This window comes from Athene noctua, chromosome Z (genome assembly GCF_965140245.1).
Source record: "Athene noctua chromosome Z, bAthNoc1.hap1.1, whole genome shotgun sequence".
NCBI classification, from domain to species: domain Eukaryota; kingdom Metazoa; phylum Chordata; class Aves; order Strigiformes; family Strigidae; genus Athene; species Athene noctua.
Genome location: NC_134077.1, coordinates 6864692 through 6877024, shown reverse-complemented (window position 1 = coordinate 6877024; position 12333 = coordinate 6864692). Strand labels below are relative to the sequence as shown.

General features: G+C 35.7%; 1 protein-coding gene across 2 annotated transcripts in view; it reads left to right on the top strand.

Moving 5' to 3' along the window:
• Positions 1 to 12333, top strand: part of PIK3C3 (phosphatidylinositol 3-kinase catalytic subunit type 3) — an 81779-nt gene that overhangs the window by 51199 nt on the left and 18247 nt on the right. For both annotated transcript variants that reach the window (XM_074932298.1, XM_074932297.1), the window contains 2 exons: positions 3150 to 3318; positions 7326 to 7416. In XM_074932298.1, the coding sequence (XP_074788399.1) occupies positions 3150 to 3318; positions 7326 to 7416 (260 nt within the window). The remainder of the gene's footprint in view (positions 1 to 3149; positions 3319 to 7325; positions 7417 to 12333) is intronic.

Genomic DNA, 12333 nt, shown 5'->3' with positions numbered 1-12333 from the left:
TGTTCTCTATAAATTACATCTTCAGTACAGTAATTTCTAGACCAAAGTGTGGTGATTTTTTTTTTTTTGGTTTGTTTGAAGTTTGTATAATCTACAACAGTTGCTTTATATAGAGCTAGAATGTTCAGGTTCCGATTTTTATCCTGTTCTCTCTGCTACTATTTATTGCTTTTTTGGTACTGCACCTTGTCAAATAAGTACCAGAAACTTTGTCCAGCTTTGTTCTTGGAATAGAGCTTACACTGAGTAGTAGTCTGATCGTCACATAGATTAATTCTGTGAAAGTGGCATGTTCAGTGTAACACTGTGATACGAATCTTGCTTGAGATCATTACTTGAGATACTTGCAACCTTCTATCTTAGTATTAAAAGATTTCAAATCATTAAGTTCATGAACTTGAGAAATATTTATTAACATAATAATAAAATCATTGCCTCATTTTAAGTATTAAATATACAACCAATTTCACAGGTCCAAAGCAAGCTTGGTTTTCGCTTGTTCCAATTATGGTTAGGTCCTCAAGGAGAACAAAAGTCAGGCTTCTCTGTAGAAAGCTCTAAAACTGCAGTACTACCTCAAGCTGACTGGTTGGTTTTGACTGGTATCACAGCTTTAAGCAAGCACCAAGGGGAGCTTTCTGTCCATATTCTGTAATATGGTATGCTGGCTTAATTGATCTTGGAGGAGCTGCACGAATGAAGATAAGTTAAGTCTGTGTTTAGTACATGGATCTGAAAAACATTAAATATATTTAATGGTTTAAATGAAAGCTTTTGACATACATTTTGAGTCTGCTTAAAAATCTACTGAATTTTGAAGTACATCCAGGAAAGCTATAATGTTCATGTAGAATGGCTTCATCTTACACTTTCTTTTTCACTTTGTTCCTAAAAATGTATAAGTAAAGTAGTTGATACCTAATTAATTTATATTAACATATATCAGTCAGCTATTAAAATGGTTTTGAATGTTTTAGATGCATCTCTGTTACGAATTTAAATTACTAATTATTGCCTCTTATTCCCTGTCTCCAGAGCCAACTAAATAAAAGATTTAATTACTGACACATGAGTTACTGTTTTATTCAAAACATTGTCTCTTGACTCTTCAAGGTGACAGGTTTGAGTAAGTGAACAGAAAACAGACACCCCACAACTTTTTAATTAAACATTTTTTGTAACTTATTGTGGGAGGGGGTGTATATATCAAAGTGCCTACTTGAAAAAGTTAGTGTACAAAAATGCGCTCTAAAGTTAACTCTTGTGACAGCTTAAATAAACTATTGAAGGGAGGGTTTTTTTGTAGCACAGTTAGGTATGCAAAATGTAATGGTTATGGCACTTACCAACTAGCAAATACTTTGTTTGTTAAGCATCCTTGAGATCTCCCTTAGAAAATTGACTGTGATGGAATTTGTTTCTTGAGTTGAAGAGTGCTTAGGACAGAGCTCCAGCAGCCTTCTCTGATGATAGAACTTTATTTAGTAAAATGGTCAAAGAGGGGTGACTAATTGAAAAATAGTGACTGTTAATTTTTCTTTTGCGTGCTGAGCACCTAAGCTTATAAAAATATTAAAATGACTACAGATGCTTCAGGTTAAAATGTCGTCTGCCAAATAGATCTCTGTCCTTAATGCCGTTCAGTTCCATAATTCTGAAGCAAGACTCTATGTTCTGGACTATCTGTGACTGTCTAGATAACAGTCATGATAATAATTTTCTATCTTCTTGTTTAAAAGATCTTACATCTTGTATCTATATACATTTCATTCTCTTCTAGAAATTAGTCACATAAGACTTAAAGCTACCCAGTGATATTGATATTAAAAAACTTGCTTTGGAAGCAAAACTTAACTTGCTTAACCGTTCAAACACACGTCGTGTTTTTGTATTTCTTAATTTATACATCTCAATTTATAGTGCAACTCTGGTATGGCCCAAGTAATTGTTTAAATTACGTATTTCAATCTGAAAATTTGTTTGCAGAGAACTTCTAAAACTTTTTTTTTGCTTTATATGGTCAATATTTTCTGCTTAAGAAGTGAGTCGAGAATGTTCCCAGAAGCTGGCTTTTTAAATAATTACGAATTTATTGTTTTGATTTGTTGACAACATTTTTGTTTTCTTTTTTATATAATATTCAGATTATATAAATACTTTAGTAAATTTTTTTATTTTTGCTGGTGTTTCAGTTGTTTGTTGCACCACCTGTTGTATTTCACATACAGTTCAGTACTATTGAAAGGGAATACAGTGAATACTCCCCAGTAAAGGTCTGTGCAATATTGTAATCAGCATGGCTGAATGCAAACTCTTGGTAGGTAGGGAACTTGCCTTCTGCATCTGAAGCAAGAGGCATATGTAAGGGTTTGTCAGGTTAATGCTGCAGAAACATTATAAATGTAGTCAGTTGATCTGAGAAGGGAAAGGTGGTGATCAAGTGATGTAACTTGCATTGAAGTACTGAAAAAGTGTAAGACGGACTTGGCACATTTGAAATACAATTTCAGATTCACAATTATAGTGATGTTTCTTCAGTATATTTGAAAATGTAAATTTTAACCTTGCTCAACTCAATTTTGAAGCACCTTTGAAATCTTCGATATTTAGTGGCTTCAAAAGGTCGTTCGTAGGGTCATGAGTTTTATTTTCCCTGTGGTAAATTTAACATACAACTATAATATCATATTTTATGCCACAGAAACCAAATGGGGTAGTAAAAGCAATGCAGTGTGAGTATTAATATTTTAGTTTCTAACAAATTCTAAAGAAGGTGCAAAGAATTAGTAGTACCTGTTACATAACTGTGGATTTAGAATCTACTGACCACTTTCAATGTTGATCCAGTCTTTGTGAATACACTGTGTTTAAAAAAAAAACAAAACAAAAACAAACAGAAAACCTCATCTTGTTTGTTAGTACTCTTAATGAATTTGAAATCAGTTTTACATTTTTGAAACCCATAATTTAAAATTGGCAGCTGAAAATATTAAATACACAGTTATAAGCCTTACAGAAAAGTGAATTGTATTTTTTTGATGGCCGCTTAGCATCTTCTAGAGATTGCACTGAAAGATTACTTTTTTCTCCCAACTTTTGCATCAAGATTTGGTTCTCTTTGAAGTGTTGTGCCTTTCCTTCTTCCACAGGTAAACTATTTCACATTGACTTTGGTTATATTTTGGGTCGGGACCCCAAGCCTCTACCTCCCCCGATGAAACTGAATAAGGAGATGGTGGAAGGTATGGGAGGCACGCAGAGTGAACAGTACCAGGAGTTCCGTAAGCAGTGCTACACAGCCTTTCTTCATCTCCGCAGGTAAAAACACTGGTTTTCTGCTAAAATTTATTAGAGCCACCATAAAGCAGGAGAGGAGTAAATGAATCTGAGAAAATACTGTTGAAAATTCAAAACTTGTTTGTAGTCTGAACGTGGACACAAGAATTTGCATGAAACAAAGGAATGAAAACATCACAGAACTGGTGTAATGTAATTGTCCTTCAAGTTAAGGCCTCCAATTTTGCTTGTTTGATATCTCAAATAATGGGTTTTCATAACTCCTGTGGGGTATTAACTTATGACTTGCTTTCTATATATGTTTTTGCTCATAAGAAACTTTTTTTCTGATTATTATCAAGTAACGGTCATTTTAACTTAAGTCACTACTTGTTTGCTGCTTTATCCTCCTCCGGTTTAGATACATTAGTGATGATCAGATTCTTTGGCTTGAAGATGGTGCATCCATAGGCTTAGCTGGGTTCAGGTCCTGTGGAATAATGCATACATATTCCATGTTGTAATTTTTGCTTAAATCTGTTTTGTAATACTATATTTCTGAAGTTTTAAATACTTGAGTTGTTTATATTGTTTAAACCTAGCTGTTCCAATGAAAAGGTTTGTAGCGTCAGTGAAGGATTGTCCACTGCATTAATTTATGTAATGATTTGCTATAAAGATCATCGTTGTGTGAAGTATAACAGTAATTAGGGTATAAAACTAAACTGTAAATCAGGATGGTTTCATTTGTAATGTCTGGGATTGTAGTTGTAATTATAGTCTCCAGTATTTGTTCAGTTTAATAGGAAAGTATTTTTTAAATGGTTCTGGATAAATATCTTTAAGGCTTTCAACAATGGTAGCATAGGGTAATAGTATTACTGTAATTATTACTTCAAGCAGCCAGAACTCAAAATTATTAAAATGATGTGCTTATTGAAAAAAAGAGTAATTAGAGGTGGAATGGCTTATTTCTAACAGTTCTCCATGTTGACACAAATCCATTCAATAGTGAAGATAGTGAAGAGGGAAGAGCAGAGGTGAAGCTGGATGGGATCATGTCAGTTTTGCTTGAGCCTCGACTGCAAGAAGGTAGTTCTGGAAGAAAAAATGCCATACCTTATTACAGCTTACATGCTAGTGATTGGGGAGTATACATAGTCTTGAGAAGAGATGAGTCCTGGAGGGTCCCAAGTTGTACTGCAGAAAAGGTGATCAGATTTTAAACTTAGAAATTTTTGAGTTAGATCAGGAAAACTAGGACTTTAGTTTGGGGCTGCAGATGACTGTATAGTTTCCTGTCCTGACTTTGTAGTGGAAGTTTGTGGCTTCAAATTTAGTAGAGTATTGCAGTGTCAACAGACTAAATGTTGAGTTGGTTTAGGACATCTATATGCAAAGGGACTGGTAAATGGTGAAAAAATGCATAAAGGAGTTCTTAGGATCAAGCATATATTTGATGAGGTATTATTAAACACTTAAAAGTTGCTATTCTCAGAAAAGATGGCAGTGAGAATTTGAGCTTTTTTCTGATGTAGGTTTCTTTCTTAGTATATATGAGGCCTATTCTATGTAGGAGTAGAGTTATTTTGTTGGATTGCTTAAATTTTTACAGAATCCTCTTGGTTTTAGCACTTCATGTTCAAGCCATAAGTTTAATCGACCTCTGGCATAGCCGGGTGCTCATTTATTTTGTAAATTAATTTATACTGAGCTTGAGGAAAACAGAATGCATTTACTTGAGAAGGATTTAGGGTCTGGTTTAGGTGCTTAATTGAAGCTCTTTAAACCTAGGAAAACTGAGCTCCTACTTCATTCTGGCTGTGGATGGATGTCAGCCATTCCAGAGGCCTTTGTAACGTAGATGTCAGAGTGATATAACTTGCCTGACAAAAGGTTTTTGTTTTTTTACAGGTCAGTACTGGTGTCTCAGGAAAATTCTAGTCTTAGGATGAATTTGGGATGTCAGTTGACCAACTGTGAACATCTTGGCATATTTGCCAGGGATATTGATGTTGCCTATGGGAAGGGTGACAGTCAGCTGTCTGAAGTAGAAAGTTCTTACCCCTCTTCTTTTAAATAATCCCAGTTTTTAAATAGACTTTCTAAAAATCTGTGAAATGTGACAAGGATCCTAGAAGCAGATAAAAAATTTACTCAATAAACTGCTTTTCATCCTTAGAACACCATCTAGTTTATTACTGGATTGAAATGGTGGGGTGAGGGACAGAGAAGAGACAAACAGGTAGTATATATAGTGAGCAGCTCTTTCCTAATTTTTGTCTCTTCCCACTTCCTACTCCCCCCCCAAATTACCTTTTTTTGAATATTTTTTAATGAAGTTCTTCAGACGATCTTATGTTGCCAGTGCTTCTAATTCAAGCACCAAGAACAAAAGACTTCATTGTGTGGAACAGAACTAGCTCTTAACTGGCATGTAGCAATGATACTTAGACCTTTGAAATCTCTTTACAAACCTCCATCACTTAACCCTAATAGCCTCTAGTGCTCATAAGCTCTTCTCCTGTATGTGGTTCAAGAGCAAAAGGGACTCTAGTCTGGATTCCTGGGTCAGCTCAAAGGCAGAACTACCAAGGAAGGCTACCAGTGGCCTAGGAAGACACTTGAGAGAATGTAGCTGTAGGATTTAAGGATGTTTGAAGTGGTGTTTGCTTGTTTCAGGCAAGTAGAAAAAATTTTAGTTGAAGCTATGGTGTCTGTTCCTGGCACCAAAGCAACTTGACTGCCATATTATTACCTAGATCTGAAACCAAATGGTAGTATAACTTTTCTGGTTTTCCTTTTAATCTGTGATGAAGATTATTTTCCCGATTCCAACTGCTTGCCTCTGGGAATGTGAAGCAGAACAGCTGAAACAAATTGGAAAGTGAAGATTTCTGCCCAAACAGTTTATCTTAAATATTCCTTTTATAAAGGGTTAAAGCTCATATTGGAATGTGTTATATAGTGTTAGTTCCAGATAATAATGAAGTGTCCAGATTTTTTGATGGATTTTTGCTTTTCTAAAGAGATTTTTTTTGAGCAGTATTTACTTTGTAAAATATGGCTATGAAAGCAGTTCTTTTGTGTAGTTAAAATACTTTGTACTCCTTGCAATTGTCAGCTTGCTAACAAACAAGTTTTGCTGCTAAGGATTCATTTTCTATCATCTATGAAGCTCCTACTGCTCTTAGCAAAGCAATATTTCAGAATTTGAAGTCAGTTACATACTTTGTGTCTGAAAGGGTGCTAGATCTCTTTACAGAGGAAGGGAAGTTTCAGTTTATGTTGAACAGCTTGAAAACTACCCTTTCAAAAAGCAACTTAGAGCTAATTTCCTGCAAGGGCAAAATATTGTTCCTGCGAAGATTCGTAAGTACTTCCAACGCCACGTTAAAACTGAAAGCTATACTCTGTCTTGTCTTTTTTAATGGTTATAAATGACATTTATACTTCGTAAGTCTAGCATGCCTACCAATGTTATTACAGCTTAACTGAGCAACTGCAGACTTGGATCTGGTTAAATCACTTATATTCACCTTGTTATGGCAAGAGCCCTTGAAGCAACTTGAAAAATCATTTCTTGTAATTGTGAAGGCCTCAGCTGTTTGAATACTAATTTATATAATGCTGCTGTATCACCAATATCCTTTTTAATGAAAAATAACCTTTGAATCAGTATTCTAGCATATGTTTGTCCTACTAGAGGTAGAAAATGGCACTGAATCTTACAATATATGAACTCACATTTTCTATTTGATGTGTATCTGAATAAATGTTCTACCAATTTTAAGAAAATTACAACAAAACTAGAGCAGTCTGTTTAGTTTTGGCAGTTTGAGACAGTTTGCAGATTAAACTTTCACTGATAATATCAGGTATCTTATGCTTTTACCATAAATGTGTTCAACTGAAGTGTTATGAATGCATCTTCTCTGAAGCGTTACCCATTCACACTAAGATGGTGATGTGTTCTTAAATGAAGCTGTTTACAGAATGTCTTCTTTACAGTTTACGAAGTTTTTTACCTAATTTGCTTTTCTGCTTAGGTATTCCAACTTGATCTTGAACTTATTTTCCCTCATGGTGGATGCCAACATCCCAGATATTGCTCTTGAACCTGACAAGACTGTAAAAAAGGTAACTGGAAAGCTTTTCTTGTCTTTCAGTATCCCAAGCCATCATGTAGTGAAACTTTCAGTCAGTCATAGTGACGTATTTGTAACTGACCTGAAAATACTTGCTCCTGTTTTATAAGTTTTGCAGAATTTTTGAAGTAATTTAAGTTAAAGACAGGAGAATATACTTTTGAGATCACTTAGCACACGTGTCTGTAAATGCAGAGCTGCTCTTTATTGTCTGTGCAGTAATGCACAGTCTGCTGTAGCACTCTGTTCCATTCTGCTAAGAACAGTGATTCCACCTTATGAAACTTTGGATGAGTGAAGCAATCAGGACTGACTATATCATGAAAGATTGTTTTGTCTAGTCTACAATCCCGTAAGTCATGGACAGTTTTATAAAACTAGTCTACTGGTACATACACAGCCAATCTGCTGAAGATTTAAAAGCAGTAGACTGGTATATCTTTCATAGCCAAGAAATTTTTTGTTTACTGTGAAAACGAACTTGTGTCCCATAATTCTAACTTTGTCCCTTTGCACCAACCTGAATCATTGTTCTCTATTTGATGTTTCAACAGCAGTTGACGTTAAAATCACCGGATAACTGTTCCTCTAGATTTCATTACACTTACATTTTAGGCAAATGTTGACTCTTTTATAACCTGATTTATAGTGAAGTGCTATCTGTTTTAATTCCACAAAAGACTTTGTGGAGCCTGTGGAAATCAGTTCAGTATAATCTTTATTTGAGCAGTGGTTTTTCTCTAAAATAGGCTGGTTTTCAGTGTTTTCACTAAGATATGAAAGCAGAGGTTCAGAATCTTTAAATTAGTATTTAGTCTTCTAATACAACTCCCTTAAAGAAAACTAAACTGTGACTCCAAGGTTTTCCTTTCACCTGCAAGAATTGGAGTATTCCTGTTCAGAGTTTCTTGGTTTCAAATAGATACAAACAGTTCATGTAGCTATTCAGTTTCATTTCAAGGAAGGCTGAGCTATCCAGAAGTGCTGTATTTTGTGGTAAAGATGACAGTCCTCCCTCCACTTGATTGTTTCCCTGAGCAAGTGACAGCTAATTCTTTTTCCATATCAATATTTGAACCTCACCTCTGTCCCTAGATGCCCTGCAAAGATTGAGTAGATTACTCACATAGAATGTGGAAGATAGTCTTGAAGTAGAAAACCAAAATGGTTCAATACTTACAAGTTCTGGAACTAACTGCATTTAGTAGACACTTTCTTTTGAAGGAAGAGACTTTCCTAACAGTATGCTTGCAACATGTCTGTGAATTTCATCTTTATAAAGATGACATGTTTGGTTCTGGCTACCTATTGGAAAAACTGGGAGAAATACTTTTTTTTTTTTTTCCTTTCATGATATCCTAAGGAGGAGAAAGCCTTTTAGACTGTAAAGTCTACAAACAGATGCACAATAAATACCGGGATATATACTTGAAGTATATCTACAGGTAGTACAAGGGCTAATACTGGAAAGTTTGTCATTGGCTGAAATAGTCATCCAGAGATCAAACTGAATATTTCATTGAATTCAAGAAGTGCTGGTTCTTTCATGTTTGCAGCAATAAGTTTGAGTCTTGATATGTATTTTAATCTACTCATCTGTGCCCAGTGGTCACTGTCACTTAACATGATGGTGTTCATTGGGCACCTCAGTACAAGAGAGATACTGAGGTGCTGGAGCAAGTGCAGAGGAGGGCAACGAGGCTGGGGAAGGGCTGGAGAATCAATCCTGTGAGGAGGCAGGGCAGGAGCTGGGAGTGTTCAGTGTGAGGAGGAGGAGGCTGAGGGGAGCCCTCATCCCTCTCTGCAGCTCCTGACAGGACATTGCAGAGAGGCTGGGGCTGGGCTCTGCTCCCAGGGGATCAGGGACAGGACAAGAGGGAACGGCTGGAAACTGCCCCAGGGGAGGGTCAGGCTGGGCAGGAGGAGAAAATGTTTCCCAGCAAGAGTGGTCCGAGAGTGGAACAGGCTGCCCAGGGAGGGGGGAGTCCCCATCCCTGGGGGGGTTTCAGGGCCGTTGGGATGAGCTGTGGGGGATGTGGGGTAGGGGAGAACTTTGTAGAGTCAGGCTGAGGGTTGGACTCGATGATCCCGAGGGGCTTTTCCAGCCTGAAGGATTCTGTGAGTGCCTTGAATGCTCTCTCATGAGTATTGATCTAATGGAGTCTCCCTGTGTTCACAGCCAATTAACATGCAATATCCTTGTTTCCTACTAGTATCTTGGCATTGTGTTTTATATTAGTAAACTCTGTAGAAGTGCTGTCCAGGGGTATATTGCTTTCTGTAATTAATAGGATGTCAGTTTCTCTAAAATGTTTTCAAAGGTTTGTGTTAATGTAGCAACATATAAGTATTTCAGACACTTCTAAAACTCTTACTCTGTATAAATTTCTCATATAATTTTCTTGAAGTAACAAATCAACATAAGTAATTGAAAGCCAAGAAGTTTTTTCTACATCTACCAAGTATGTTACAATTGACTAATATATGGTAGTTAAAAATGAAGATGTAAAGCATGATTGTATTGTATCTGATTGGAGGTCGTGGAAGGAAGCAAAATCTAAAAGAAAGTTCTAAGAAGTATGAATTAGATCAACATGGTTCTTTCTAAATTCCCTTACAAAATACGACAGTGCTACCTTTCTGTGAAAATAACATAAGCTTGGTTGCTATATGACAGATCACTGTTAGATCAAGTGCAGCAATTAGTTACTGAGATACTGAGCTCTGACAGTGCTGCAGTTTGGTGAACTGTGACTTTCACCCTTATGGCAGGTTCAAGTCTGTCTATTCACAAAGGCTTTAAAATGTGAAAAGAGCTAGAAATGAACCAGTAAGGCAAGTATTTCTGATAAGGACTGCAAATCACACATTTTCAGATATTTTGAGAGGGAGAGATTTTACTTTTACAAATCCTGTAAGTTCATTTATAGTGTGCTTGTTCTGTTAAAACAAACAAAACAAAACCCACACGGTAAGCTATTTAGCTTGTTCGTAAATGTTTTATTTGTAATTCATGGACTTTTCAGCCCTCCACAAAATATTGTTATTTTACATAAACTCTTTTTTTCTGACAGCTCAGCTGTTTTTAACTCCTGTTAACTGTTCAGGTTTGGTCCTTATGGTTCAAAAATTACCCTTTGAACATACTCCTAGAATTTGTGCAAAAATAATACATCATAATGGGATCCCTAAAGAGTAGGTGAACAAAGTATCCTTCCATAAAGCAGTTCTTGACATTATGATTTACTAGATTCATACGACTATGTTCAAAGCTGCTATGACAGTAGTTATTTTCTTTATTTCTCAATTTTTCGATTTACTTCTTTGCTTTAAGAAAAACCCCAGCAAAACAACTGTAAATGGGCTAGTATTAGAAGCATCTTAACCCATTATAGAATGGTGAAGAATAGGGCTTTGGTTTTTTTAAATAATGTGTTGGAAAATTTCTTTTGGATATTAATTCAGTTACGAGCTTTGTTAGTACTAATAAAGAACAAGGTGTCTTGTATCTCTTGGGCTCAGTGGCAAGTTTGTTCAGTCATTTAACAAGATAATACTGTACCTTGTAGGAAAATTGAATAAATGCTTTCAGCATCTCCATTGATTTTTATATTTTTCTTAAAGCTTTAAACAAAAAATCCATGTGTATTTCAACAGACTTAAATTAGTTAAAGATCCATTTTGGACTGACCTGCAAAATTAAATTACCTTTGATGTGTGAGTCGAGTCAATAGCCATTTCAACTGTGATATCGCTTTCACAGAAGACAAAGATGGAGATTTACAAATGTTTCTGTATCTAAGAAGATATCCTGCTTAATAGCGTAGGTGGAAATTCACAGACAGCATTTTTCTTATTGGTGCTGTAGGGATACTCATTCTCCATTTTGTAGTGCCCCCATTTTTGCTTTAGGGGGCTGGTGAGCCAGTGAGGCAAGCACAGGCAAGCTGAATTGTCAAGTCACTGAGGTGACTAGACAGGTTACCTTTAGATTTTGTGATAGATCAGAATACTAGTCTATAGTCACAATGAAAATTATATAGTAGAAAAAAACCTGCTTGTTTTTACACAAAAGAGTGCTTACTGAAGGGAGTATTATATTTCAGTGAGAAATAGACTAAGATGTAAAAACATGCCAGCAAGTAAAGCCACCTTTGGAAATATTTGTGGTGTTCCCCTTTTCTAAATGTTCAGAAAGTAATACACTGAGTTTTTAGATCCAGAACGAGGATATACCTTTTATTTAGAATATGTATATGATTACAAAATTTGCATATAATGTATGATAGTAATGGCTAGAATAAAACAAATTGATATAAAGATTACTAATGTCATATTATATGGCTTGATTTCTTGAGCTTGCTTTTGTCACTTCCTGTGAGATATGCATGTGTTATAACAGGATGCTCACTAGTTAGACTAGCTAGAAAAGGTGGTTTGAAGTCAGCAATCCTTGGACTCTCTTATTTTCAGACAAATAAGGAAACAAAATAAGATCATGAAAGAAACTACTGTGTGGAATGTGTCCTCTTCAGTGAGGCCACTGGATGATTTGAATTGTGATTTTTTTATTATTATTATCATTAAAATAATTTCAGACTGGTATGTTAAACGAGACTTTTTAGAAAAACACGAGTGCAGAAAGCATTCTTAAATACTATTGGTAATCTGAGGAACAAAAGGAAAGGCAGGATCTTTATAGTTGCAGACTGTTTTTCCAATATATCATTTACCTTCCAGTAACAATGTGACATCCCAAGGAGCTAACTGCAGAACGTAATTGTATAATCAAGCTTAAAATCTAACTGAAAGCATATTGTCCAGTGTCGTTTCTGTCCAATAGTTGTGAAATGTCTTGGGAGAAATTCGAGGGAAAGCAAAATTAGAACAGTAGCCTGTGTCACTTACA